The sequence below is a fragment of the Ogataea polymorpha genome, assembly GCF_001664045.1.
Source record: "Ogataea polymorpha strain NCYC 495 leu1.1 chromosome Unknown OGAPOscaffold_2, whole genome shotgun sequence".
NCBI classification, from domain to species: domain Eukaryota; kingdom Fungi; phylum Ascomycota; class Pichiomycetes; order Pichiales; family Pichiaceae; genus Ogataea; species Ogataea polymorpha.
Genome location: NW_017264699.1, coordinates 942,579 through 969,082, shown reverse-complemented (window position 1 = coordinate 969,082; position 26,504 = coordinate 942,579). Strand labels below are relative to the sequence as shown.

General features: G+C 49.1%; 14 protein-coding genes across 14 annotated transcripts; 10 read left to right on the top strand and 4 right to left on the bottom strand.

Annotated features, from left to right (window-relative positions):
• Window positions 1-44: 44 nt before the first annotated feature.
• OGAPODRAFT_75503 (uncharacterized protein) lies at window positions 45-5,811 on the top strand (the record flags this gene model as incomplete). Its single annotated transcript, XM_018356034.1, has 2 exons — window positions 45-111; window positions 356-5,811. The coding sequence occupies 2 exons, from the start codon at window positions 45-47 to the stop codon at window positions 5,809-5,811; spliced, it is 5,523 nt and encodes a 1,840-aa protein (XP_018212437.1).
• A 55-nt stretch (window positions 5,812-5,866) lies between these two features.
• OGAPODRAFT_15815 (uncharacterized protein) lies at window positions 5,867-7,671 on the top strand. Its single transcript, XM_018353980.1, has one exon. It carries the CDS (start codon window positions 5,989-5,991, stop codon window positions 7,627-7,629), a length of 1,641 nt encoding a protein of 546 aa, XP_018212436.1. The 5' UTR covers window positions 5,867-5,988; the 3' UTR covers window positions 7,630-7,671.
• Window positions 7,672-8,040: 369 nt separating this feature from the next.
• Window positions 8,041-10,592, bottom strand: OGAPODRAFT_81732 (uncharacterized protein; the record flags this gene model as incomplete). Its single annotated transcript, XM_018356561.1, has 1 exon — window positions 8,041-10,592. The coding sequence occupies one exon, from the start codon at window positions 10,590-10,592 to the stop codon at window positions 9,873-9,875; it is 720 nt and encodes a 239-aa protein (XP_018212434.1). The 3' UTR covers window positions 8,041-9,872.
• Window positions 8,184-10,584, top strand: OGAPODRAFT_15814 (uncharacterized protein). The gene has a single exon (XM_018353979.1). The coding sequence runs from the start codon at window positions 8,209-8,211 to the stop codon at window positions 9,820-9,822; it is 1,614 nt and encodes a 537-aa protein (XP_018212435.1). The 5' UTR covers window positions 8,184-8,208; the 3' UTR covers window positions 9,823-10,584.
• A 123-nt stretch (window positions 10,593-10,715) lies between the features above and the next one.
• Window positions 10,716-16,866, top strand: OGAPODRAFT_15813 (uncharacterized protein). The gene has a single exon (XM_018353978.1). It carries the CDS (start codon window positions 10,882-10,884, stop codon window positions 14,158-14,160), a length of 3,279 nt encoding a protein of 1,092 aa, XP_018212432.1. The 5' UTR covers window positions 10,716-10,881; the 3' UTR covers window positions 14,161-16,866.
• On the bottom strand, window positions 14,274-16,793 carry OGAPODRAFT_7115 (uncharacterized protein; the record flags this gene model as incomplete). The annotated part of the gene is made up of 1 exon (XM_018355854.1): window positions 14,274-16,793. One exon carries the CDS (start codon window positions 16,791-16,793, stop codon window positions 14,274-14,276), a length of 2,520 nt encoding a protein of 839 aa, XP_018212433.1.
• A 202-nt stretch (window positions 16,867-17,068) lies between the features above and the next one.
• OGAPODRAFT_98306 (uncharacterized protein) lies at window positions 17,069-18,384 on the top strand (the record flags this gene model as incomplete). Its single annotated transcript, XM_018358004.1, has 1 exon — window positions 17,069-18,384. One exon carries the CDS (start codon window positions 17,069-17,071, stop codon window positions 17,762-17,764), a length of 696 nt encoding a protein of 231 aa, XP_018212430.1. The 3' UTR covers window positions 17,765-18,384.
• On the top strand, window positions 17,857-18,351 carry OGAPODRAFT_7113 (uncharacterized protein; the record flags this gene model as incomplete). Its single annotated transcript, XM_018355853.1, has 1 exon — window positions 17,857-18,351. One exon carries the CDS (start codon window positions 17,857-17,859, stop codon window positions 18,349-18,351), a length of 495 nt encoding a protein of 164 aa, XP_018212431.1.
• A 93-nt stretch (window positions 18,385-18,477) lies between the features above and the next one.
• On the top strand, window positions 18,478-21,127 carry OGAPODRAFT_75495 (uncharacterized protein; the record flags this gene model as incomplete). Its single annotated transcript, XM_018356032.1, is given in 2 exon segments — window positions 18,478-19,640; window positions 19,660-21,127. 2 exon segments carry the CDS (start codon window positions 18,478-18,480, stop codon window positions 19,673-19,675), a joined length of 1,179 nt encoding a protein of 392 aa, XP_018212429.1. The 3' UTR covers window positions 19,676-21,127.
• OGAPODRAFT_7111 (uncharacterized protein) lies at window positions 19,767-21,245 on the bottom strand (the record flags this gene model as incomplete). Its single annotated transcript, XM_018355852.1, has 1 exon — window positions 19,767-21,245. The coding sequence occupies one exon, from the start codon at window positions 21,243-21,245 to the stop codon at window positions 19,767-19,769; it is 1,479 nt and encodes a 492-aa protein (XP_018212428.1).
• Window positions 21,246-21,316: 71 nt separating this feature from the next.
• Window positions 21,317-23,769, top strand: OGAPODRAFT_15812 (uncharacterized protein). The gene has a single exon (XM_018353977.1). It carries the CDS (start codon window positions 21,426-21,428, stop codon window positions 23,049-23,051), a length of 1,626 nt encoding a protein of 541 aa, XP_018212427.1. The 5' UTR covers window positions 21,317-21,425; the 3' UTR covers window positions 23,052-23,769.
• OGAPODRAFT_11924 (uncharacterized protein) lies at window positions 23,482-24,147 on the top strand (the record flags this gene model as incomplete). The annotated part of the gene is made up of 1 exon (XM_018353299.1): window positions 23,482-24,147. One exon carries the CDS (start codon window positions 23,482-23,484, stop codon window positions 24,145-24,147), a length of 666 nt encoding a protein of 221 aa, XP_018212426.1.
• OGAPODRAFT_15808 (uncharacterized protein) lies at window positions 23,939-26,234 on the top strand. Its single transcript, XM_018353976.1, has one exon. It carries the CDS (start codon window positions 24,409-24,411, stop codon window positions 25,783-25,785), a length of 1,377 nt encoding a protein of 458 aa, XP_018212425.1. The 5' UTR covers window positions 23,939-24,408; the 3' UTR covers window positions 25,786-26,234.
• OGAPODRAFT_15806 (uncharacterized protein) lies at window positions 25,770-26,239 on the bottom strand. The gene has a single exon (XM_018353975.1). It carries the CDS (start codon window positions 26,197-26,199, stop codon window positions 25,819-25,821), a length of 381 nt encoding a protein of 126 aa, XP_018212424.1. The 5' UTR covers window positions 26,200-26,239; the 3' UTR covers window positions 25,770-25,818.
• Window positions 26,240-26,504: the final 265 nt, after the last annotated feature.

Here is a 26,504-nt window from a genome sequence, read left to right as displayed (position 1 = left end):
GGTACAAGGTTGTAGCTATTCGTGAACTTCCTACCGAAGATGGTATGCTCATAAACGTGAATGTGCTAGGATCTGAAAATATTTTAAAAAATAACAGGGCAGTGGAGGCAAGTGAGTGGCACGTAAAGTATGTGGCGGATTTACCACAAAGCGTTAAATTTAATAAGCGATAGATAACTTTAATTTGTTCTTCTATTTGCGTCTCTTCCACTGTTATTTGCACTGCATCGAAGAGGTTCTCAAATAGGTGTCATAGTTTTAGCTTACTGGCCTGCTTGTCAACAGTATTTTCCCCATTTCAATAAAAAAGATGCGAAAGGATCTTTGTTGTTCCCTCTTTACTAACTCCCTTTAGTGGCTGCAAATCAGGAATCAGAAGACCAGCAGTTCTACGATGCAATTTACCAACAGGACCTTCTTAGGCAGGACTACGAGGGGCAAAACGAGCCCCAGGAACTAGAATCAAACTACCCTCCTGATGTTCTTGGTAGACAACGTCAACAACAACCCCAAATCTCTTATGCGGATCCCAATTGGCAGTATATGCAACAACAGCAGTACCAGTCCAATTGGGGATACTATCCAAATCAATTTAGCGCACCAGAGCCAGCGGCTGAAGAACCTAAAATGCTGCCCCCTATCAGCGATGATCCCTATTACTCGTGGACAAGCGATGAGGAGGCTCCCATCACCAAAGACCAGATTTATGATATATTCATGGAATTGAAGAATACGTTTGGGTTTCAGCGTAGCTCTGCGCTTAATATGTACGATCATTTGATGATCCAGTTGGATTCGAAAGCCAGTAGAATGCCAGCCCCCCATGCCTTGTTACTATTACATGCAGATTACATCGGTGGAGAAAATGCAAACTACCGCAAATGGTACTTAAGTGCCATGGTGGACGATGATACCGAGCTCAGCAATGACGTTGATATCAAAATGCTGAAAAAAAACAAGAAGAAAAAGGGAAAGCCCGAAAAGTCAGATAGCTCAAATGATTTATCGGAGCCCTCTTTCCACCCCAGCAAGAAAACAGATGTCATTGAATATAGATGGAAGAAAAGACTGTACGACTGCACTCCAAGCCAGATGGTTGAACATATAGCCCTTTACTTGCTCATATGGGGAGAAGCTAATAATATGAGATTTTGCCCAGAATGTCTTTGCTTCATATACAAGTGCTCGTTCGACTACTATCAGCATGTCAAGAATGACGAGTCAGCAAGGGTGGTTTATGAGGAGGGAGATTATTTGACACGGGTAATCAACCCATTGTACAACTATCTCAGAGACCAACAATACAAGTTGATTGACGGAGCTTTCGTGAGACGAGAAAAAGACCACCATCAAATCATCGGCTATGACGACATGAACCAGCTTTTCTGGTACAGTAAAAACCTTCAGCGAATGATCACGACGGATGGCACTAAACTGATGGATTTGCCAAAGCACGAACGATACAAGAAGCTTGGAAACATCAAATGGAAGAAAGCCTTTTACAAAACTTACAAGGAAAGAAGAACTTGGTGGCATTTAGCTACCAATTTTAGCCGAATTTGGATCATCCATGTTTCTGTTTTTTGGTACTACTCCAGTTTCAATTCTCCGACCCTTTACACACACAATTATATTCAGCTACTGAATAATCAACCCACCCCGCAAGCAAGATTTTCTATCATGGCACTTGGAGGTACCATCTCCTGTTTGATTCAGATAATTGCCACCATTTCGGAGTGGGCATTTGTCCCAAGGCTTTGGCCCGGTGCAAAGCATCTTTTCAGAAGGCTAGTACTTCTGATGATCATTACAGTTATAAACTTCGGTCCGTCAGTTTTCATCCTTGGAATGATTCCCCTTAACACGGTTTCCAGACTAGCATACATTTTATCCATTGTACAACTGGTGACTTCTATCCTCACCACTCTATGGTTCGCTGTTCAGCCTTTGGGAAGTCTATTCGAGTTTTCTTTGAACAAAAGAGCTAAAGGTTACGATGCTTCCAAAGTCTTTACTTCTTCATTTCCCAAACTAAGTTCTAGAGGCTCAGTCTTGTCCATCATGCTTTGGATACTAGTTTTCAGTGCCAAGTTCGTCGAATCATATTTCTTCTTGACCTTATCTCTTAGAGATCCAATTCGAAACTTGTCTATTATAGATTACAGTCGATGCCACGGAGAAGCTTATTTTGGAACGATACTTTGTCGTAATCAGGGAAAGTTTGTTTTAACACTGATGATATTGACAGATTTGGTGCTCTTCTTCCTTGATACTTACCTTTGGTATATCATTTGGAATTGTGCGTTCTCTCTCTCTTTGTCATTCTTCAGTGGGATATCGATCCTGTCACCTTGGAGGAATGTGTTCAGCAGGCTACCTCAAAGGATCTATTCAAAGCTATTATCAACGGCAGACATGGAGGTGAAATTCAAACCCAGCACTCTTGCATCGCAGGTGTGGAACGCAATTGTTATTTCCCTTTATCGCGAGCATCTGCTGTCGGTAGATCATGTGCATCGACTCATCTATGACCAAATACCGGATGAGGCAGACGGAAAGACTGCATTAAGAACACCCACTTTTTTCTTATTCCAGGATGATAGCACGACCACTTTGCAAGATTTCTTTGTGCCAAACTCGGAGGCAGAAAGAAGAATATCTTTTTTTGCTCAATCTCTATCAACACCTATTCCTGAACCAATTCCAGTTGAGGCAATGCCCACATTTACGGTTCTCATACCGCATTATTCAGAGAAAATACTTTTAGGTTTGAAAGAAATAATCAAGGAGGATCCAAGCTCGAAAATATCCCTTCTTGAGTATTTGAAGCATATGCTTCCTCACGAATGGGACTATTTTGTGCGTGATACCAAAATAATATCCTATAGTGAGGGTGAGAAGATGCCGGGTGCAACTGTCAAATCAGAGAAAGACTTCATTGAGAATAAAATTAGTGATCTGCCGCTGTACTGCATTGGGTACAAATCATCGGCTCCCGAATACGTGCTAAGAACGAGAATATGGGCTACATTGAGATCCCAGACATTGTATCGTACAGTTTCAGGATTCATGAACTACCGAAAGGCCATAAAGCTGTTGCACAAAGTGGAAAATCCGGAAATGATTGAGATGTTTGGAGGAAGCTCAAACGCTGAAGAGTATCTGAACAGCATAGCAGACCGCAAATTTAGACTTTTGGTATCTATGCAAAGGTACCAAAAGTTTACGGAACAAGAGAAGAGTGACGTTAAAGTGTTATTGAATGCCTATCCAGAAGTTTATATTGCCAGCTTGGAGCAGGAAGTCCCTGAAGGAGGGTCAGAAGCCGAAATCAAGTACTACTCTGTTTTATATCAGTCAGACGAAAAGAAGAATGGTGAGCTCAAACAAATTTACAGGATCAAGCTCTCCGGCAACCCTATCCTTGGGGACGGAAAATCGGACAACCAGAATCATTGCCTGGTTTTCTACAGAGGTGAATACATCCAGGTGATCGACGCGAACCAAGATAATTATTTGGAAGAGTGTTTGAAAATTAGATCTGTACTGTCTGAGTTTGAGGAGATGGATTACGACACAACAAACCCATACATACCATCTGTTCCAAATACAGGAAACGCCCCTGTCGCCATCATAGGAGCAAGGGAATATATATTCTCTGAGAATACCGGTGTCCTCGGTGATGTGGCTGCTGCAAAGGAGCAAACATTTGGTACTCTGTTCGCACGTACACTGGCTGCAATTGGAGGTAAACTTCATTATGGGCATCCTGACTTCTTAAATGCGGTCTTCATGACAACCAGAGGAGGAATTTCCAAAGCACAGAAAAGACTTCATCTGAATGAAGATATATATGCTGGAATGAACGCAGTGACGCGTGGAGGCAGAATCAAGCATTGTGACTATTACCAGTGTGGAAAAGGCAGAGATCTTGGATTTGGTACCATCCTCAATTTTACGTCCAAGATTGGTGGAGGAATGGGCGAGCAAATGCTTTCCAGAGAATATTATTACTTGGGAACTTCTTTACCACTGGATAGATTCTTGTCATTCTATTATGCACATCCAGGATTCCACATCAATAACTTATTTATTATGCTTTCACTTCAATTATTCCTTTTAGTGATGGTCAATTTGGGATCGATGAATCACGAGTCGATTGCATGCATATACGATAAAGATGTGCCAATCACAGATCTCCAGATACCGGTTGGCTGTCAAAATTTGCAACCAGTGCTTGACTGGGTGACCAGATATGTTCTGTCTATTTTCATTTGTTTCTTCATTTCGTTTGTTCCTTTGGTTTTCCATGAGTTATCGGAAAGAGGAGCTTGGAAAGCATTTAGTCGACTGTTTTTCCACTTCCTTTCGCTCTCACCCCTTTTTGAGGTTTTTGTTTGCCAGGTGTATTCTAACTCCCTGAAAAACGACATTGTTTTTGGTGGGGCCAGGTATATTTCAACAGGTAGAGGATTTGCCATAGTGAGGATCCCATTTACAAGGCTATACTCAACATATGCAATAAGTTCCATCTATTCAGGTACAAGACTTTTCTTGATTCTGTTATTCGGAACGGTGACGATGTGGCAGCCAGCAATTTTGTGGTTCTGGATCACTTTGGTTTCCTTGTGTCTGTCACCATTTATTTTCAACCCTCATCAATTTGCTTGGACCGATTTTTTCTTGGATTATCGAGACTTCATCAGATGGCTCAGCAGAGGGAACTCCAAGTGGCACAAGAACTCGTGGATCGGATTTACACGTTTCTCAAGGTCCAAATTCACTGGATTTAAGAGAAAGATAATGGGAACAAACGTGGAGCAGGCCAAATATGTTCCTGTCAATATTCACCGTGCTCCGTTCGGTAATACATTCTTCGCGGAGGTGATTGTCCCATTATTCCAGACGGTGTGCATATTCATGGCTTATACATTCATCAATGCGCAAACTGGTGTCAAGGATCCGAGACCAGTAAACTCGGTGCTCAGATTGGCGATTATGGTGTTTGCACCACTGGTGATGAATCTCTCGATCCTGGTTGCAATTTTCCCTCTTTCTTGCTTTGCAGGTCCAATACTGAGCATATGTTGCAAAAAGGCTCCCAATGTGCTCGCTGCGCTTGCACATGGGTCTGCTGTGATCTCGCATATTATTGTGATGGAAGTGATCTGGTTTCTGGAAGGCTGGAACTTCTGCCGGTTCCTGTGTGCTTTTACCTGCTCGCTGTATGTGCAGCGGGTGATATTTCAAGCCGTGAAACTCATGCTTCTTACCAGAGAGATCAAGGAAGATTACACGAACCGCGCCTGGTGGTCAGGAAAATGGATAGGCAGTGATCTGGGCTGGTATGCAATCACGCAGCCAATGCGGGAGCTAATTGTGAAGACTGTGGAAATGAGTCTTTTTGCAGCCGACTTCGCCATTGGCCATCTGATCCTGATTGTATTTACGCCGTTGCTATTTGTGCCGTACATCGACCACTGGCACTCGTGCATGCTTATGTGGCTGAGTCCGTCGCGATACTTGCGGGGTCCTATTTACACCACCACGCAGCGCAAGGTCCGTGCGAGGGAGGCCACCAAGTACGCGTTTTTATTCTTCTTCATAATCCTGCTGTTTGCTGCGATTGTGGTGATTCCAGTGCTGGTGGACCTCACGCTGTCTGACTCCATTGCTGAGTATGTTCCCGAGGACTTGTACGGTCTGATCCAGCCGAATCGCCAGGACAACAATGATACCGGCGACAAGGCACCCTCTACAGTTTTGCGCTCGAAGCCGGGCGTCGAGACCTTCAGTACGTACTGGATCTAGTGGAATCTATACATGGTAGCGTCCTGTAAACGTGCATCTGCCAAATTTCAGCACGGGTTTTCACCGTAGCTAAGCCTGGCACGCGCACGAAAATGGAACGTAAAGGTAAACAAAAATAGCAGCACCACCAAAAATTTGCACGTTGCGGACAAACTTGAAAATTCGCTTATTGCAATCATGATCTTCTCGTGGAAAACGATCGGCGCCCTCTTTGGCGCCATGACCGCTGTGGCCAAGGCCGCCTCCGACTTCCCAACCATCGAAGTTGTTGGAAACAAATTCTTTTACTCGAACAACGGATCCCAATTCTATATTCGAGGAGTGGCCTACCAAGCCGACACTGCTCTGACCACCAACACGTCTTTTGTCGATCCTCTGGCCGACAAGACCACCTGCGAAAGAGACATTCCTTACCTGAAGGAGCTGAACACCAATGTCATCAGAGTGTATGCTCTGGATGCCGACGCTGACCACAGCGACTGCATGTCGCTCTTGCAAGACGCGGGCATCTATGTGATTGCGGATCTTTCGCAGCCTAAACTGTCGATCTCTACCACGGACCCTGAGTGGTCTGAGGCCTTGTACGAGAGATACACGTCTGTGGTCGACGTGATGCAGCAGTACGACAACGTGCTTGGATTTTTTGCCGGAAACGAGGTCATCACAAACTCTTCCAACACTGACGCCGCTCCGTTCGTCAAGGCTGCCATCAGAGACATGAAGCAGTACATGAAGGACAGGGGATACCGTACCATTCCAGTCGGATACTCTGCGAACGACGACTCCGAGACCAGAGTCGCCTCGGCCAACTACTTCGCCTGCGGAGATGAGGACGAGAGAGCCGATTTCTATGGTATCAACATGTACGAGTGGTGCGGAAGTTCCTCATTTGAAACGTCCGGGTACGAGGACAGAACCAAGGAGTTCTCCAACCTCACAATTCCCGTCTTCTTCTCCGAGTACGGCTGCAACACCATCCAACCTAGAAAATTCACCGATGTCCCTACCCTCTTCTCCGACGAGATGACCGACGTGTGGTCCGGAGGCATTGTGTACATGTACTTCGAGGAGGACAACAACTATGGTCTTGTCTCTGCCATCGACGACACCACCGTAAGCACCATGACCGACTTCAAGTACTACTCGTCCGAGATCAACAACGTGTCGCCAACCTCAGCCACCCTCGCCTCGGCCAGCAGCACCGCCACCGAGCTGTCGTGTCCAACCGGATTCAAGTACTGGAATGCGTCCGACACTCTACCGCCAACGCCAGAAGAGACTGTCTGTGACTGCATGGCCAGCTCCCTTTCGTGTGTTGTGTCTGACGACGTCGACAGCGACGACTATGATGAGCTGTTCGGAACGGTGTGCGGTCTTGTCAACTGCGATGGCATCTCCGCCAACGGAAAGACAGGCAAGTACGGAGCATACTCGTTCTGCAGCTCCAAAGACATGCTTTCGTTCGCTCTAAACCTGTACTATTTGGACCAGAACGAGGACTCCAGCGCCTGCGACTTTGACGGCTCTGCCAGCATCCAGAGTGCCACCACCGCATCGACCTGCTCTTCTATCCTGAGCGCCGCAGGAACCGCCGGAACCGGCACCGTCAGCGGCGTCAGCGGCTCTGGCTCTGGTTCTGGCTCCACAGCATCCGGCTCCGGGGGCTCGTCGTCTGGGTCCTCCTCAGGTTCTTCGTCCACATCTTCCGGATCGACATCCAACAGCGCCGCCGTTAGATCGTACAGCTCAAACAGCTACTACACCATCCTGGTTTCTGGCCTGTGTGCTGTTGGTGCTCTGGTTGTTCTGACAATGTAAGACTGTAAAGTTTAAATAGAACAATTAAACCCAGAAATGCGGTAGACTGCGGTAGTTATATCTGAGATGGCCAAGGCAGGAAACGTCACCAAGCGCGCCAAGAACGATCGACCGTACATGTCTTGGTTGCTATTTTAAAGAGAGCTCGAGCGAGATTCATTCCGTGGCAAGGGACCACAATAGCCGCATCGTACCTGATTAGGAAATGTTTTTAATTAGAACTGCAAGCACCTGCGTCATAATTGTTGTCACCGGGTGCTTGAGGCGGAGAACCCTGGTGACGATCCTGGAACGGGTGAGATACCGCGTCAGAACTGCCTCTTAATTCTCGCATATTATCCTGCTGATTGCCTGTTTGCGTTTTTTATTCACAGAAAATCCTGCAAGAGCTGGCTCCCCCCCTGTCAGGTGTCTAGACTTTAAAAGAAACGACAGAATGTTCTGATACACGGTGGTACTATCATTGTTTGTTTACTCGGGAAACAAGCCTGCCGTGCCTCGTTTGCCATTTATATATGGTAGTAGCTCGACGGTTTATATTCTCTGCTACAAATTCACTCGTTTTTTCCGGCCTGAAAAATGCAGCTAAAATCTATCCTCTCGCTCACGGGCCTGCTCTCCACCACGCTGGCTCTGCCTACCATTGACGTGGTGTCCAACAAGTTCTTCTATTCGAACAACGGGTCCCAATTCTATGTGAAAGGTGTCGCGTACCAGAAGAACACAGAAAATGCTACCGACGACGCAACCTACGTCGACCCGCTCGCTGACGAAGAGTCGTGCAAGCGAGACATCCCGTACCTACAGAATCTGGGAATCAACGTTATCCGGGTGTATGCAGTCGATGCCTCCAAGGACCATGACGGATGCATGTCTCTGCTCGAGGATGCTGGAATCTATGTCATCTCCGATCTCTCGACCCCAAACGAGTCGATCGAGACCACCAGTCCATCCTGGACTGTTGATCTGTACAACAGGTATGCCACGGTGATCGATATGTTCCAAAGCTACGACAACGTGCTCGGCTTTTTTGCAGGTAATGAGGTTATCACCAACAGGACCAACACCGACGCTGCTCCGTTCGTCAAGGCCGCCATTAGAGACATGAAGCAGTACATGAAGGACAACAACTACAGAGACATTCCGATTGGCTACTCGGCCAACGACGATTCCAAAACCAGAGTTCCTTCTGCGGACTACTTCTCCTGCGGAGACGACGACGTCAAGGCAGACTTTTACGGTATCAACATGTACGAGTGGTGTGGAAATGCCACGTTCTCGAGCTCCGGCTACGAGGCCAGAACGAAGGAGTTTTCAAATTTGACGATCCCGATCTTTTTCTCAGAGTACGGTTGCAACAGCGTCAAGCCACGTGAGTTCACAGAGGTGCAGGCTATCTACTCCGATGAAATGACAGACGTTTGGTCCGGCGGTATCGTGTACATGTACTTCCAGGAAGAGAACGACTACGGCCTCGTTTCCATCAAAGACAATGCTGTCTCGACTTTGGGCGACTACACTAACCTCAAGAGCGAGCTTGCGAAAATTAGCCCTACCACGGCGTCTGCCTCTGCTGCATCGCAGTCGGCCACAGAATTGAGCTGTCCAACCAGTCAGAGCAACTGGGAGGCATCCACAGACCTTCCTCCAACTCCAAACGAGGCCGTGTGCGACTGTCTCGAGTCGTCGCTCAGATGTGTTGTTTCCGACGACGTCGACTCCGACGACTACGGCGACTTCTTTGGTATTATCTGCGACCTCACCGACTGTTCTGAAATCTCCAGCAGCGGCAGTAACGGCACCTACGGCGCATACTCGTACTGCTCAGCCAAGGACAAGCTTTCGTTCCTGCTCAACAAATATTACGAGGAACAGGACTCCAACTCGTCGGCCTGTGACTTCAGCGGCTCCGCCTCGCTCAACTCCAACGGTTCGACCGCATCCAGCTGCTCTTCCTTATTGAGCTCTGCCTCGGCCTCACCATCGGCCACTGGCTCCTCAAACTCCTCCCCTGCATCTGGCTCCGGCTCTAGTTCCGGCTCCAGCTCCGGCTCCGGCTCTAGCAGCTCCAGCTCCTCGTCGTCCTCTGCCGGCGCAGGCGTCAACGCTGTCCCATTGTCGGCTCCACAACTGGGCCTGCTCTCCTTGTTCTCCACCTTCTTCTTGGGCGGACTCTCCTACATCCTTATCTAGTGCTTTCAATATACATTATGTTTTAAATTGCGCTCTGATGCTATGCGATTCTATTTCACCATGAAGATCTCTTGCAACGCCTTGCTGTCCACCACTGCAAGCCGCTTCTGCTGGATCCACTTCTGTCGGAGAGCCATGCGGCCGCTTGGCACCGGCGGCGTCTCGCTGCGGTCGCGTGGCGCCAGCATCGACTCGCGCGTAACCTCGGCATCCTCTCTCTTCCGTTTGCGCGATTTCTCCTTGTCTCTGTGCTTCTTGTCTTTGTGCTTTTTATCTTTCTTCTTCTTATCCTTCTTGTCCTTCTTGTCCTTCTTGTCCTTCTTGTCTTTCCGTCCTTCCCGCATTTTCCCCTCCTTCGCGTCCCACGTGCTCTTCAGTACGTCTCCCCGCACAAAGTTGATCCCCCATCGTCCGTTGATAATCCGGTTACGCTGCAACTCGTCCATCTGCTCATTTACCTCGGCCCCCTTGCCGTTCAGTCGCCCCAGAAGCCGCTGAAAAACGTCCAGCCCTGTACACTCGCCACTGTCAAACTCGTCCTTTTTCGCTGACTTGCGCGCAAGCGACGCTCCCAGCCCGGTATTATCATGCTTGATTACCACCTTGATATGCGAGGTAGTCGCATTGTTGGTCAGCCCAAGACCCTGGCCGGGTTTCCAGCCGTATTTCTCCAGATGCCTGTGTCCAAACCGCGAAAAATCATTCGACCAGTTTGTATTTCTGGGGTCCAACCCAAACCGCTGCTTGGTCCTTGGAGCTCCCAATCCCATAACCAATTAATTGTTTTATAGTGATCTAAAATTTTTTTTTGAAACTTTCCAACCGGTACACGCACGACCCCCAATTCGGGAACTTTTTTACCTTGTGAAAAAAAATCAAATCATTAGACAGCTAAGACCAACAAAGACGTTAAAGTAATTGGTGGTTCCAGTTTGAGTGGCGCATTTGGAAGAAAAAGACAAGTTGCTTCAACGAAATTAGTGGATAATTCATACAGGTAGTACTAAGTTTGGTCTTCCCGCTAAACACACCATACGTTCATTTGGCGTCGTTTTCACCATGTCGCAAATCCCACCAGAGATATCTGGTGTACTAGTCCAATTGCTGTCGGGTTTGGCTTCCACAGATAACGCCATACGTCAGCAGGCTGAACACACGCTCAACAAGGAGTGGACTAGGAAAGACCGCGTCGATATTCTTCTTGTTTGGCTTGCTCAGCAGGCTGCAACTGCGGCCGACGACAGCACCAAGGCCTTCTCAGCAGTGCTATTTAGACGTTTTGCCATCAAGTCGCCTTCTGAGCAGGGCTACTCCGTCACCGCAAGACAGATTGACCACATCAGCGAGCAGGCCAAGACGGAGGTGCGCAATGTCCTATTGCAAGGTTTCACTGCTCCCCAGTCCAATAATGTCAGACACAAGCTCGCCGACGCGGTCGCCGAGGTTGCAAAGGACGACTCGTTTGGCTGGCCAAACCTGCTGCCTACTATCATGCAGGCCACCACCAACCAAGATCCCAGCTTTAGGGAGTCCGCTTTTAGAATCATAAGCACCACTCCCGCAATAATTACCAACTATCAGCTCCAGGACACGCTCAAGATGTTTCATGTTGGTTTTGAGGATGCCAGCGACGACGTGAGAATTGCTGCGTGCTCTGCCTTCGTCGCGTTCTTTGAGAATTTGCCCAAGTCGCAGTGGACCAATCTCAGCTCTCTGCTGCCCAACTTACTTAACTCCCTGCCTAGGCTGCTGGAAAACGGCAAGGACACAGCACTGGCTTCTGTCCTGGAAAGTCTGATTGAGCTGGTGGACCTCGCACCGAAGATGTTCAAGCCTATGTTCCCCACCATCATTGGTTTTTGCTCCGAGGTGGCTCAGAATAAATCTCTCGACTCTACGGCCAGACTGGCGGCTCTTGAGCTGCTCACAACCTTCTGCGAGACCTCGCCGAACATGTGCAAGAGGGAATCGTCATATGCCACTACGATTGTGCTCGTGACTCTCAAACTGATGACCGAGGTGTGCATCGACGACGAGGACGCGTCAGAATGGAACAACTCGGACGAAATCGACAACGACGACGAAGAGGATGAGTACAATGCTGCAAGACAGTCTCTCGACAGAGCAGCTCTTAGACTTGGCGGCCAGTCCTTGGCTGGCCCGTTGTTCCAGTACCTGCCGCAGATGATCCAGTCCCAGGACTGGCACGAGAGACAGGCGGCATTGATGGCGCTCTCGTCTGCTGCTGAGGGGTGCAGAGAGGTACTTATTGCCGAGATCCCCAAGATCCTCGACCTGATCTTGCCCTCCTTGCAGGACAGTCATCCACGAGTCCAGTACGCATGCTGCAACGCTCTAGGCCAGATGTCCACCGACTTTGCTGACGTCATTCAGCGAACCTCGGGTGACCGCATTTTGCCTGCGCTGATCTCCATGCTCACCACAAAGAACGTGCCACGGGTGCAGGCCCACGCTGCTGCTGCTCTTGTGAATTTCTGCGAGGACGCTACGAAGGAGGTTCTGGAGCCATATCTGGACGATTTGCTGACCAACCTGCTGACGCTGCTGCAGAGCGCTCCAAAGAGATACGTCCAGGAGCAGGTGATCACCACCATTGCTATTGTGGCAGACGCTGCAAAGACCAAGTTCATCAAATACTACGACACCCTGATGCCGTTGTTGCTGGAGGTACTGAGAACCGACATGGGTGAGGAGAACAGGCTGCTCAAGGCCAAGTCGATTGAGTGCTCGGCACTGATTGCTTTGGCGGTCGGCAAGGAAAAGTTCATGCCGAACGCGCAGGAAATCGTCCAGCTTTTTGCTCACATCCAAAATAACCTAAGCGGGGAAGACGATCCGGCTAAGACGTATTTGGAGCAAGGCTGGAGCAGGATTTGCAAGCTGATCGGAAAAGATTTCATTCCGTACTTGCCTGGTGTTCTGCCTCCGCTGTTGGAGGCTGCCAAAGCTGCACAGGACATTTCGATCGTGGACGAGGACGAGGTAGATGAGCTCAACCAGAATGAGGAATTTGACGTTATCCAGCTGGCCGGCAAACACATTGCAGTGCACACGGCGATTCTCGACGACAAGACGGCCGCGATCGAGCTACTCAAAACTTACGCCGAAGTGCTGGGAGGAGACTTTTTCCCGTACGTGGAGGATATTGCAACCCATATTGTGATACCTGGTCTTGATTTCTATTTGCACGACGGCGTGAGAGGCTCTTCCGCCCTGACCATGCCTGCTTTGCTCCAGTGCACCATTGAGGCCACCGGCTCTTCAACATCGCCTCAGGCCACACAGCTGTGGACACAAATGTTCGACAAGCTTGTGCACCAGCTGGGAACCGATCCAGTTCCAGAACTACTTGTTGCGTACTACTACGCCATCTCGAAGGGCTTGGAGCTGATTGGCGCAAATGTGCTGTCGGACGAGCAAATCCTAGCTGCCGGAAACTCGATTCAGACCAACCTGACCGAGATCTACGAGAGAATCAAGAGCAGAGAAAATGCCGACGACGAGTACAACGAGGAGGTCCAGGAGGACGACGAGGAGTACACTGACGAAGAATTGCTCGACGAGATCACCAAGGGCATCACCGCGATGTTCAAGAGCACAAGAGAACGGTTCCTGCCGGCATACCAGTCTCTGATCCCGACTCTTGCCTCGTACCTGAATGACGAAAACACCTCGCTGAGATTGCTGGCGCTGTGCTCCGTTTCTGACCTTGTAGAGTACGCTGGTCCTCTGGCGTTCCAATACAAGGACTTCTTTATGAACCCTGTTGGCGAGTCGCTCACATCTCCTCAGGCAAGTATTAGACAGGCTGCCTCGCATACCGTGGGTGCCTGCGCGCAATACGGAAGAGACAACTTTAAAGATTTCTGCATTGCCACTCTGGGATCGATGCTGGCCATGTGCAACGTCCCGGACTCGAAAGCAGAGGAGAACCTATCTGCTACCGAGAACTCTATCGCTGCCATTGCCAAGGTGCTGCACTCCTTCGGCTCCAATGTTCCAAATGCCAATGAGGTGGTGGAGAACTGGCTCAAGCTGATGCCTGTGCTACAGGATGATGAAGCGGCACCGTATGCTTATATGTTCCTTGCCGAGCTGATTCAACAGCAGCATCCAGCTGTCGCTGGCATGATCCCCAAAATCGTGGACGATGTGGTACAGGCGCTACTTTTCGGCTCGATCTCCGGCAAGACCGCCGAGAAAGTCGTGGGAACCGTGAAACAGCTGCTGGGAACTTTGCCTCAGGACCAGGCCATTGCTCTTTTGAATAAATACAACACGGAGGGAAAACAGGTGATAAGCGAGTGGTTTGCATAGAGTACCTGGTGAGTCGTATATATTAATCTTCAACATTAATTTGATTTTGTATTGATAAGATATTCATTTCGAAAAGCAAAGACTAAACCAAAAAATAGTGATAAAATGCGAATTTAAACAGCTTGGCGCTCCTCCGGCTTTGACTCCAAATATGGGAGAAATTGCTGCAAATCCAGCTCAACAGTGCCCTTCGGAATTTTGGAGGGCTTGATTGGAGAAGGATGGATTTTCATGAAATCTAGTAATTGTCTGAACGAGCTTGAGCGTGCGTCATCAAAAAGCTCCACAAATTGTCTCACGAGATTGCACAAAACATCGCTCTGGTGAATAATGCTTGTGATGTACTGGATCTTTGGCTTACTAGACGAGTTTTCAAAGCCAACCAGGTTTGACAGCATCTTCGAAGCAATAGGTATCAGGGTTAAGTCATTAAGCAAAACCGTCTTCATCATCTTGAACAGACTAAGCAGCCCAAACTCCTTGTAAACAAGTAAGTAACTAAGAAGCGAGTCAAGCTGATAGTGGTACAACATATTGCAAAACGATCTGTCGTACAAAGACGAAGAGTCCACCAATTCTGGGAACCTGCTAAAATTGCCGCAGACTTTCAAGCTGCTGAGCGTAGCTGCCAGGTTCAGATCAACAGACTTGTTTAGTATCTTGTAATCCAACCCATGCTGTGACCTGAACAGAGCCAGCTGCGTAAAAGTTTTTTGCTTGAACTTATTCATCGTGTCATCTTTGACCGCAGATCTTTGTTCGGTTGAGAATTTCATTAAGCCAAGCTCATCATTGAACTCTCTCAAAAAATTGTAAACTTTAGACTTCACAATAGCACACAAAAGAACACAGTCCTGTAACACCCTAGTGCCCTTAACTCTATGGCAAGGGCCGGAATGAAGTGAATTGAAGGCTGCTTTTGTTTGTGCCCGAACTTTCTTCAGCGAATCGTCACCCATGATGAGATTGTTCTCAAAAATGAAATTGGATTTTCCTAACGGAGGAATGTACTCGAATCCAAACGGGTGCTTGAGCAACTCTGGAACTTTTGCAGATTGACCAATTAAACCAAAAAGCTCCTTGTTCAAGCTTGATGAAAGTACAAACTGCACAGTCTCCAACAGTGCGTAAATTGATAATCTGCTTCCCATGTCGTTTAACAGCGCAGAAAGCTTCAAGAAGGACTCGAAAGTATTCAGATTGTAGTCGATGTTCTTCAAGCTGACTTTCAAGTAATTTAGTAAATTTAACTCCTTTGGGTAATCAAGCTTAAAGTTTTGGTCCACAATCTCAAACAACATCTTCATGGTAGTCTCTGTGACTTCGTACGTGTAAGAGTCATTTGTGATGCCCAAACTTTCCTTGTAATTGGAGTTATTAATGTTCAAAAGGATCACGAGCAAATCGTGATCGTCGATATTAACTAGTGGAACATTGGTGACAATAAACTCACTAATATTTGCCAGCAAATAATAGCCCATCTTTTGCAAATTAGTGGTACTCCTTGATTGCAAGTTGACGATCTTGTGTAAGGTCTTCAACAGCGCTGGCCTGTGCAAAGAGTACAATGAGACCATCTCACTGTTTGCGTCATTTTCCAGGTAAAGCTTCAACACCTCGTTGAGCTTCCCAAAAGACATGTCAGATTTGGCACAAATATGATGTATTTTTAGTAATGCATCGACACTTTGAGTAGCAACCCGTTGATAGTTGTGAGGAAATAAAATGCCAAACAGGGTGCGCGAGTCCTTGTCTTCACACAGCGAGCTTTGTGCTAAAGTTTCACAGCGATTGAAGTTCTCAAAAAGAGCGTGTAGGCCTCCGCTGGCTGTTAGATGAGTTTGCGACTCTCCCGCAAATATGTGCGTGAACATGGTGTAAGTGTCTTTTTCAGTGAACGAAGACAAGAGCGTATCAAACATATGTTTGTTCATTAGATGCATAGCAATGAAAAGGGTGAAGTGTTGCTTGATCATGTTTTGCTCTGCATGGTTGTAATTTGGAGCCAGAACAAGAGTTTTCAAAATCGGTTTGACAAGATTGTACTGTTCAAGGCTCAGCAAAGAACCAAAGTTCCTGAACCCAAAGTTTGGGTGCGTTTGCTCTAGTTGGAAGTGATACTTGAACAAGCCCATAGCAGCCAAAGAAATACTTGCAGCTTTTTGGAACGAAAGCTCACTCATTTGACTAGTCAGTACACTGTTGAGCTCTTTGGTCAATTTGATGATAGTCAAAACCGTGATAAATTCCAACTGTAACTTGTCTTTGGTTTCGGGGTCTGCGTCCGTTAGCCTTTTGGCTAGATTCTCAATATCGATTTTTGTGCGGCTTTCTTGCACCAACGACTGTAGAGTCTCCAGAACACCTGTTGAGCTCTGTTGATCTTTGTTCAGAGCCGAGTTAAACACATCCTCAATTGTGTAAAGCTCTGAAAGGTCCGGATCACTATCGTGCTCGTCGTCATGGTCGATCCTGTGCTCCTGAGACAATCTCCTATTTGCTGATCCCGAGTCGGACGAGAACTCGGACGACGAGATCGAGCTTGCGTTTGATCCAAGCTCCAGGCTGAGTTCTGCTGATAACGGAGACTCGTCCGTGCATGCATCTTGAACAAAATCAGGCGTCAGGTTCATTTATGCGGCAAACGTGTAATTTCTCCCCCTATTTCGATGCTGTGTCTTGTCAACAGAGTGTGTGGTCAATAACCTCCAAGTGCCACAGAGTTGCTCTTGGTATACTTTAGGGCTTGGTCTAAGTGGCAAGTTAGTCAAATGTTCCCAAATAAAGATCGATAAACGAGTTTCGTGGTTTATAAGTGAATCAAGATTTAAAAAAGCCCCAGCAGTTCTACAAAAAGTCAGTTCCACACAGAAAAAATCTACCCCGTATAATTGATTATATTTTCTACATGTCACAAACAAATTCAGCTTTGATTATCGTAGATCTCCAAGAAGATTTTCTTCCTCCGACCGGAGCTTTGGCTGTGCCTCATGGAAGGGAGGTGATTGATTTGATCCTACAATTATTGGACCTCAACAAGTACAATTGGAAAACGATCATTGCCACTTTGGATTGGCACCCATCAGACCACACATCCTTTGCCAAAAATCACGGTCAGGAGCCTTACACCACGAAAAAGTTCAAACACCCCCACAATGGGACTATCAAGGAACAGGTGCTATGGCCAGTCCACTGTGTGCAACATAGCAAGGGCGCCGAGCTTGCAAAAGAGTTCAAACCTGTTCTGGAGGATCTGCTACAAAAACAGCAGGTTCCTACTTACACCGTGAAAAAGGGATATTTGCAGGATCGGGAGTACTACTCTTGTTTCCAGGACACCTGGGGGCTCCACCACACGGAGTGCGAGAAGATCCTACGCGAAAATGGAATAACACATGTTTTCACTGTTGGACTGGCCTACGACTACTGCGTCCTCAACTCGTCTATTGATGCTGCAGACCTTGGCTTCCAAACATTTGTTTTGAAAGACTGTTCGCGCGCTGTCGATCCGTCCGCCAATGATAAGACCGAAAGCGTGTATCGCGAGCACGGGGTGAAAATTATTAATCTCCAAGATGCTGCTCTCGCACAGGCTACTAAATGATTAATCACGCTATTCTGGCTTTGTGAGTGATGATCAAATATTTTATTTTATGGCCAAAAAAATTAGTTCGATTTAAATAATAACCAATTGTTATGCTGGGACTTCCGAAACTCAATACGGGAGGCGGGGGAAACAAGAAAGAGCACAAGTCTGAGACCGTCTCCGACGCTGTTGCAAAGTACAACGAGAGACGTTTCCGACAGGCGGCGCTTTTCTATGGATGTGCTGTAATGACGTATATTGCGTCCAAGATTGCCTATCGGGGTGTCATTGCCAGACGATACAACCCGACATTCTTTCAGCACAACCACGTTCCTCCTAAATTTTCGTTTTACCGAGATGCTGCCAGCGCGGTCGCACATGCCTCACTGCTCGCTGTTTCGTCGATGGCGATGTTTGTTACCGGAGGTTTCTGGTACTACGATATCTCAGGACCCCGCGAGTTTGGCCAGCGGATGAAGCTGCTGCTGGGTGGAGCAGAGGCAGAGAAGGAGCTTGCCCGGATGCCTGTTGACCAGGAAACTAACGACATCCAGGGCATGTTGACGAGCTTGCTCAACGGCGACGACAAGGCTCAGAAAAACTAAACGGCTTGTATATAGTGTTGAAACGCTTGAACGATGACTGAAGAGTAAAACGCCATTCTGGAGAGCTCGCTTGGTGCACTTAAACTCCTAGCAGAACATCTTTGCACATAATTTTTCTACTCTTCCATGGTCTCGGAAACCACCCCTCTTCAGAGACCCGATGGCTACGAGGACGAGGATTTCAGTCCATTTGAGCGGCTTATGATCCGCATCGGATCCTCCAGACGGCTGCTCTGGGGGCTCGGACTGATAATTGGACTGCCAATTGTATACTTTATGATGGTCTTCTTGCCTAGTCTAGCACCCCCGTCCGCAGACGTCCCGGACTTGATCAAAGTTGGAAAACTGCCCGTTTATCTACACCCCTTGATACCTCCAGAGAATCGTGAAATGGCGGATCATGAGAAATTTAATGACAACTTCAACGACCCCGAGTCGCCTATTACAAACGTGCCCAGTTTCGAGAAATGGGGCCTGCTGGACAAGGATTCCAAATTATTCAGGAGACATTTTCGGAAGCTGCAGGCTGCAGCTTCCCAAAGGCCCGCTAAACGACTCATTCTCATTGGAGACGTTCACGGCTCGCTGATCGAGCTGCAGAAACTCTTGAAACACGTTAAATATGACGGCGGACGCCACGATCACGTTCTCTTGCTAGGCGATTTCCTGGCCAAAGGCAAGAACTCGCTCGGGGTGCTGGAATACGCCATCCAGAACCGCATCGACTGCATTTTGGGCAACCATGAATGGGAGATTCTGAAACGGTATGTGCAGTACCACGGACTGCCGAGCGTCGGCTTTAACGAGTCGAAAAACGAGTTTAGAGCAGCAGAACAGTACGACTTGGACGAGCAGATGCGGATTGCAAAACGGCTCATGCCTGAACACATTGAGTATATTTCCAAGTGTCCGCTAATTAAAGAGTTGGGCCCTGTTCCGAGAACGACGAACAAAAAAGGGACGAAATATGCCTTCAAGCCGGCAACCGGAGTAGCCGTCCACGGCGGACTGGTCTGGAACATCGAAACCCTGCAAGAACAGGATCCAGAGGCAGTTCTGACTATTCGCGATCTGCTGCCTCCAGACTATATCATTCCGACTGAAAACCGTCACGAGGTGGTCAACGGAGAGAAATCCAAGCCATGGACACGATTCTGGACACGGCGCCAGCATGAGGTGGCTGCAAACGCGAGCGAGGACGCGTTGACTGCCGGGACAAAAGTGTACTACGGGCACGATGCCAAAAGAGGCGTGCGTTTCCGTGAGTTTAGCACGGGGCTGGACTCTGGGTGTGTCTACGGCGCCCAGCTCAGCGCGGAAATAATCTGGAGCGAGGTGGTGAGTACGGAGAACGAAGAACGCATAGTTTACAGAAATCTGTTCACCCAGGTCAACTGCTAAGGCCAATTAATGGACTATAGTTCGATATCGTACTTATCAACCAGCTGGACAAGCGCGGCCAATACGTCCTTCTGGCTGGCAGAGTCGTACACTTTGAGAAACGGTCGAATCATGGCAGCCGTCGGCTTGATTGAATGTTGGAGCGTGACGCCGTGAAGATGCACGAAATTGGACACCAGATAATCCAGAATGATGGTCTGGGTTTCAGAAAGAGTGTCGTGCGTTTCGAGCGTCGGGTTGATTTCATACACATGGCACGTTTGAACGAGGATGAAGAGGGCGAGCTTGATTTCGCCGGCCTTGATGAGAGCGCCTATAAACGATTCTATAAGCTGTGAGTCAAGGTTGAGTCGTAAGTCGTGAATCGTGAAAAATATGGTGTTGAGCACGCAATTGAGGTCACCTTTGCTGCCGTAGTGCTCCAGAAGATGGACCACCGTGGTTCTGTCGGGTAGGATGTTTGCTCTGTTCATTCTTGTCAGAAGGGTTTGTGGGTCCACGATTGGGAGCAGCAAATTAAAATGCGAAACATGTAATTTATATGGGTAGAGAGAAAGGAAGTCGAGGACGTTATTAGCGTCAGAACAGGCCAACTTGAGTCTTATCCAGTTGTGCGTTTCAATTTCTGTGAGTGGGATGCGGCTGGTCACCATTTCCGAGTAGAACAAACGGATCCAGTGTCGTGTTTCTGGAACCAGTTCCGTGATGTCTTGGGCCACAGTCTGATTAATAACCGCAGCGAGCAGCTCAAAATCTTCCCGGCCGATGTGGCTGTATTTTGGCCGAGGAAGAGACTCGTACCAATTTTGGATCGCTTCGATGGGGCCATGTTTTCCTTGTATGTTGCCGGGCAAAGCGTGCGTGCTGCTCTCTTTCAACAGAGTTGCTCTGTCTGCCGTGATTCGTGCATGGTTGGTGATCTGGTTCAGCATCAGGGTATGCTCGCTAAAACGCTGCAATTGCGAGTCGTCAAGGTTCAGCTTTTTGTACCTGCGCAGAGCGTTTCCATATTCATATATTTCTTGCTGGTAGAAGCTGGCTCTATTGGGCTTTATATTCCGGAAATATGCGTCGTCAAAGTGCTGGAAGTAGTCGTGCAGCTGCTTCACTCGGATCTTGTTCTGCGGCTGCGTGTGCGGCCTAAGTAGTTTGTCCAGCCATGTAGGGGCTCTCTCTGCAGCGGGCTCAGATCTGGCGATCCAGTCGGGTTTCTGCAACGGTCGCAAGTTTTGGGACCAGTACTGTTTGGCCTCGGCGGTGAAATCGTCCCAGTCACCATCGAAGCCATCGAAGTCGGCGTCTCGAAAAGCATTCTTGGCGTGATAGTCGTTATAGGACCGTCGCGCAGAACGTTGTTTGCGCAACAGCGTCTGTTGTTTGGTCCATTCTGGGTTCACAGGAAAGTCGGCACTATCAGAAAAGTTGCGGCGCAGGCAGGAAAGCCGAATGGGTCGCCAGGTCAGCTCCAAGCTCTCCTTGACGATGCTAATCATCATCTGTGAAGAAATATTTCTGAAAAATATTTTGACCCGCGCCGCCAGTGAAACAACTGAAAAAAACTAAACAAGGTGAATGAGTTTACAGCAATGAAGCCATATGATTTGCAGCGCAAAGCGCTGTCGTTGCTGAACCACCGGTTCAGAGTATACAGACGAGTAATAATACGGACATGGATGCTTTTAATTCTGGTGCTGGCCGCAGCTGGGCTCTGTGTTCGCGTTTTTTTTCACCGCTCTCTAGACTTAGCCGGTCTGGAGCAGATGGAGTTTGAGGACCGATTTTCCAAACAGGCCTTGCAGAAAGTGCCCATGTCGGAACGGCCCATAGAGTCAGCCAAGGACGCGGTATTTGAGAGCGGGTGCAGGGACCCTCTTATCGAGTCGAAAAACCCCCGTATGAACGCCGCATTCGTTGTTCTCGCGCGCAACTCCGAGATTGATGGCGTCGTGTCGTCGATGAAGTCGCTGGAACGCCATTTCAACCAATGGTTCAACTACCCGTGGATTTTTCTCAATAACGAACGTTTTAGCCAGGAGTTCAAGAAGAAAGTAGCACAGGTGAGCAGCGGGCCTGTGCGGTTCGGCACAGTGCCGGAGGCGAGGTGGAATTTTGAGGAGCAGCAGACAAACCCTGTGCTGTTCAAGGAGGCCATTGAGTCGCAGGGAGACCGCGAGATAATGTACGGCAACACTGGCAGCTATCATAATATGTGTCGTTTTTACTCGGGCTACTTCTTCAAACACCCCCTCGTGCGGAAATTGGACTGGTATTGGCGCGTGGAGCCGGATGTAGACTTCTACTGCGACTTAACATACGACCCGTTTCTGGAGATGCAAATGCAGGGAAAGAAATACGGGTTCACGGTGGCAATTAAGGAGCTGGTCAACACGGTACCAAATCTGTTCCGCTACACGAACGCGTTCATCAAGAAGCACGACGTTCCGCTGTCAGACGCATGGGAGTTTTTTGTCGACCGGTTCGACGTCTACAAGGGCCAGAACAGCGAGCACTATAAGAGCATCACTAATATAGGCGATTTTTGGAAAAAGCTCGAGGAGCGGGTTCCAATGTACCATGCGTTGCAGACGGCCGGTGAGGACGCGGCACGGGTGGACCAGCACTCACTTAATAGGCTCGTGGATCACAGCAACAAGCGCGGGCTGCACACGGTCAACAAGGACAGGTTTGACGGGACAGAGTACAATATGTGCCATTTCTGGTCAAACTTTGAGATTGCGCGCACAGACCTGTTTACGTCGGAGCAGTACCAACAGTACTTTGACTATTTGGAGTCGTCGCAGGGGTTTTTCATCGAACGGTGGGGAGACGCTCCGGTGCACTCTCTTGGAGCAGGAATGTTTCTCAATTTGTCGGAAATTCACTACTTCAGAGATATCGGCTACAAGCACTCGACTTTAGGCCACTGTCCGAAAAACTCGCCACACCAGCTGCCGTACAAGCCGGGCTCGCGGTACAAAAACGTCTACCACGAAGACGATGAGCGTAACCTGGCAAATTATGACCGGCCAGTGTCAGATGGCGGTGTCGGGGTGGGGTGTCGGTGCAAGTGTCCTGCAGATCATGCCGAAATCGAAAATTCAGGGGGATCGTGCGTGGCGCTATGGGCGAAGTTGACTGCTGACGAGCGGGAGCCCCGTGCGACCCTGGATCTGGACGCGATAGAGGCTCGCGCTTTGGAGATGTACGAACAGTATTTGGAGCAGCACGACAACGACGGGTCCAAGTGGAAGCTGAGCACTGCCGATCGTGAGGAGTTAGAGAAGCTGGGCTCGCTCTAAACACCCGCGGCCATTCTGTAGGGCTGTAAGATAATTGCAAATCTAGCGGATAGGATGCCGGGGCTTTGAATAAACTAGCTTCAAAGTGCCGCATGCGATAACGCACACATATAATTGTTTCACGTTCGATGTGGAGAATAAAAGCCACTCTTTGAATTGCCAAGCTTGTCTGCAAGTGACAACTGGGTGGACGTCGCGCAGAATGCAACCCCTACCGGGCGAAGAAAAAATCAAGATTGAAAGAAGCCGCGGTTAGAGTTTAAAGTTTTCCATGCATCATAAACTTAGGAAGTTGTATCCAGTATTGTCTCTCCAACTGGAAATTATTCGGTCACATTTGCTTCTTTATTGTTGCAACAATATACGCACTATTGCTTGCTTCTTCCCAGGATTGGCACTGTATATGTACACAGCTAGCCCTTCCCACGACATGCTGTCCTCATCTTTAGTGAGTCTACTACCGGACATGGACCAACCACATCTGTCGTCCTACCTAATCCGCTCTCCCTACCAGTCCTCGGAAAACTTGTCGTCGCCGCCAAGTCAGGACCAGGGCACCCAACAAAACCGCGAGACAGGTCCCGTATCGCATATGCCTCAAGTATGGCAATTTTATGACAACTACACCACAGACATGATCCTGGGCGACTACGATCTGTCGGCCAGCACGCACCTTGCTTCCTTTCAGCAAGCCCAGCCTCCGTACGCTACCAGCCCGCCCACAACGAAAAACATTTACTCCACAGAGCATCGAATTTCTATACGCAATATTCCCTCACTGGAGGAAGAAAAGCAACCTACATTTCCCGGCACCGACCCAACAGCTCTGAAAAAATTTAGATGCAGCCAATGCACAAGCTCCTTCACCCGGAGAAGCAGGCTCAAAGAGCACTGTCGCAAAGTCCACGAGGGCGAAAAGCTGGTGTTCAGATGTGACTACTGCGACAAAGTGATGAGCTCACGCGAAAACCTCAACAGACACATGATTGGCCACACCGACAAGTACCGCTGTGCCTACTGCGGCAAACGCCACGACAGATCTGACAGATACCAGCGACACATACAGAAATGTTTCCCCAAACACAATAGTACTTAACTCTCGGCCTAGACGGCTGTGTGGGACGGCCACACAGCCGGCCGGATCAGCTGCGTATCGCTGAGGCATCGCGCCCAACAATTGCGCACTTGGCCAGGGGCACCGGTCACGTGACCCGGCGGGACGCATGGTGTATGCGCGCACACGCGCATTTTGCTGCGCGCGCGCTCACACCCTGCCCAGGCTCTAAAAAAATACTTCACCCGAACTGGTACAGGCCAGATTAGCACCAGAATCCCGTTTGGTTGATGGCCACACGTGATGAACGCCGCCACCCGTACTCACCCAGAGTACCACGAACAAGGCGGCCTGCCGCCCACGGCCTTTGTTGACGCGTACGACGACAACATGTCCACCATCCAGCGTGCCGGACTTCGCCAGACATCGCTTTCTGCGCACATCCAACAGCAACAGAAAAAGAAGCACCGGCCGAAAACCATGTTGTTTGGTGATGTGAACGCGTCGGGCAGCTCTCCCACGACTGCTATGGCTCCTCCGTTTGCTCCTGGAATGGGAAATTACGGATCTCGAGTCCCGTCTATGGCGAGTGTCGGAAGCGCGTCAAACTCGTCCCTGCCGTACGGATACCACGACTTCCACCAGCCGGGCAGCCCGTACGGCGGCTCGCATCATTCTCTGCCTGCGAATCGGTCGCCCACGTTTTCTGGCTCGCCGGCCACATTTAATGCAGAATACAACAAGTTTGCTCCTTCGCTCGGCGCCGGGCCAGCTGCTACACAGTATATGCCTAATCGGATCATCACGCCTGGTCTGCGGAAAGTGTCGCCAGCCACGCCGCCGGCCAATCCGGCGAACCACTCCGCGCGCATGTCTATTAATTCGGCCCTTTCGTTCATCGGGTACTCACCCAAAAAGGAGAACGGCGTGTTGTCGCCGGACGACGGCTTCCCAGACACAATTGACGACGACGCGCCGCCGCTGAGCGAGCAGGTGGCTCAACTCAGAGAGCAGGTCGATGAGCTGGAGCTGGAGAAGGTACGTTTGGAAAAGGAGAAGTCCAACGAGCAGGAAAAATCTGGCATGCTCGAGCAGCGTGTTGGCAATATGAGCGAGAGCTACGAGTTGCTCTGCAGCGAAAACGAGGCATTGAAGAAGCAACTGGAGGCCCAAAATAAAAGTCTTGAGAGCAGCCATGAAGAGACCAGAAAACTGCAGGAGAAGTTAGATTCTGCAAACCAGGAGGTCGCGTCGCTGACTGCTGTGGTCGAGTCAGTTGTGCGGGTCCTTCCAGAGCATATTAAGAGCAAAGACCGGTTCATGGACTTTGTCACAAAGACGAAACTAGACTTGCGGTTCAAAGACCAAGTGGAAACCACGGCAGCCGCTTTCAAGCAGGAACTGGGCCTGATCGACACGGACGACAAAGTGCTGGACATGTTCCGTGAGGAGGTCAAGGCGCTGAGCGAGAAAGTGGCCCAGCTGGAGAAGCGCAAGACAGAAACGGAAAAGATCCTCAAGCACCACATATATACGGGGAACCAGACCATCAAGCATCTGGCCCAACGAAACCGTGCCGTTTCGAGCCCGGCAGGACCGAGAAAAGAGCTCAAGATCATCGATATCGTGCAGCCGACGCTCAGCGTGGCGGAGATGAAGAAAGGCCGGAATAAAAAATGACAAAATGTTATTGATCGTTATAGAAGTACGCTGCTACACTCCGTCGTCGGGTCTCTGCTGCTCGCGCTCAATCTTGGAACCCTTATCCTGCAGACTCTCATAACCCTTGAAGTTCTCCTTCACTTCCCGCTTAACGTTCTCTTTGTTGGACTGGAACGTTTCTTTCAGCTCGGCAGCTTCCTGCGAGGCATCCTGTTTTGCCTGGGATGCCTTCTCGGACGCCTTCTGCGACAGGTCGTCTTTTTTGTCTGCAACCTTGTCTTTCACGGTGGAGACCTCATCCTTGACGGTCTCGGCCACATCTTCGGCCTTGTCAAGTCCAGAAGCGAGAGTCTTTCCAACCTTGAGATTGATGTCTTTGAGTACTTCCTTGGTGCTGTCGACGACTCCACCGCGATAACGGTGCTGGATCATCAATGCGTTTGCAGGGCGGACGGTTCTGACGGTTCTGACGGTTCTTAATGCGGTTCTGTACATGACGATACTGTACAGAGACAGTGGGGAAGGCTGAGGTTTATATACCTGGCGAAAATTGCTGCGAGCAATCGACCGCAAATTGGGTTGCGCGAGAGCAATTATATGACGACATTGTTTACCAACGTGGGCAATCTGATTCGCAGCGAGAGAATTCGGCCACTTTCGATCGATCTGGGTCGCCACAGGTCCCGCTGAGGCGCACATGCCTGCCGTGGCGAGGCGCCGTCGATCGACCGGACACG

What these genes read in the sequence shown, in the direction of transcription:
- OGAPODRAFT_15815 (XM_018353980.1), top strand. Translation starts at nt 5,989, where the DNA reads ATGATCTTCTCGTGGAAAACGATCGGCGCCCTCTTTGGCGCCATGACC.
- OGAPODRAFT_15814 (XM_018353979.1), top strand. Translation starts at nt 8,209, where the DNA reads ATGCAGCTAAAATCTATCCTCTCGCTCACGGGCCTGCTCTCCACCACG.
- OGAPODRAFT_15813 (XM_018353978.1), top strand. Translation starts at nt 10,882, where the DNA reads ATGTCGCAAATCCCACCAGAGATATCTGGTGTACTAGTCCAATTGCTG.
- OGAPODRAFT_15812 (XM_018353977.1), top strand. Translation starts at nt 21,426, where the DNA reads ATGCTTTTAATTCTGGTGCTGGCCGCAGCTGGGCTCTGTGTTCGCGTT.
- OGAPODRAFT_15808 (XM_018353976.1), top strand. Translation starts at nt 24,409, where the DNA reads ATGAACGCCGCCACCCGTACTCACCCAGAGTACCACGAACAAGGCGGC.
- OGAPODRAFT_15806 (XM_018353975.1), bottom strand. Translation starts at nt 26,199, where the DNA reads ATGATCCAGCACCGTTATCGCGGTGGAGTCGTCGACAGCACCAAGGAA.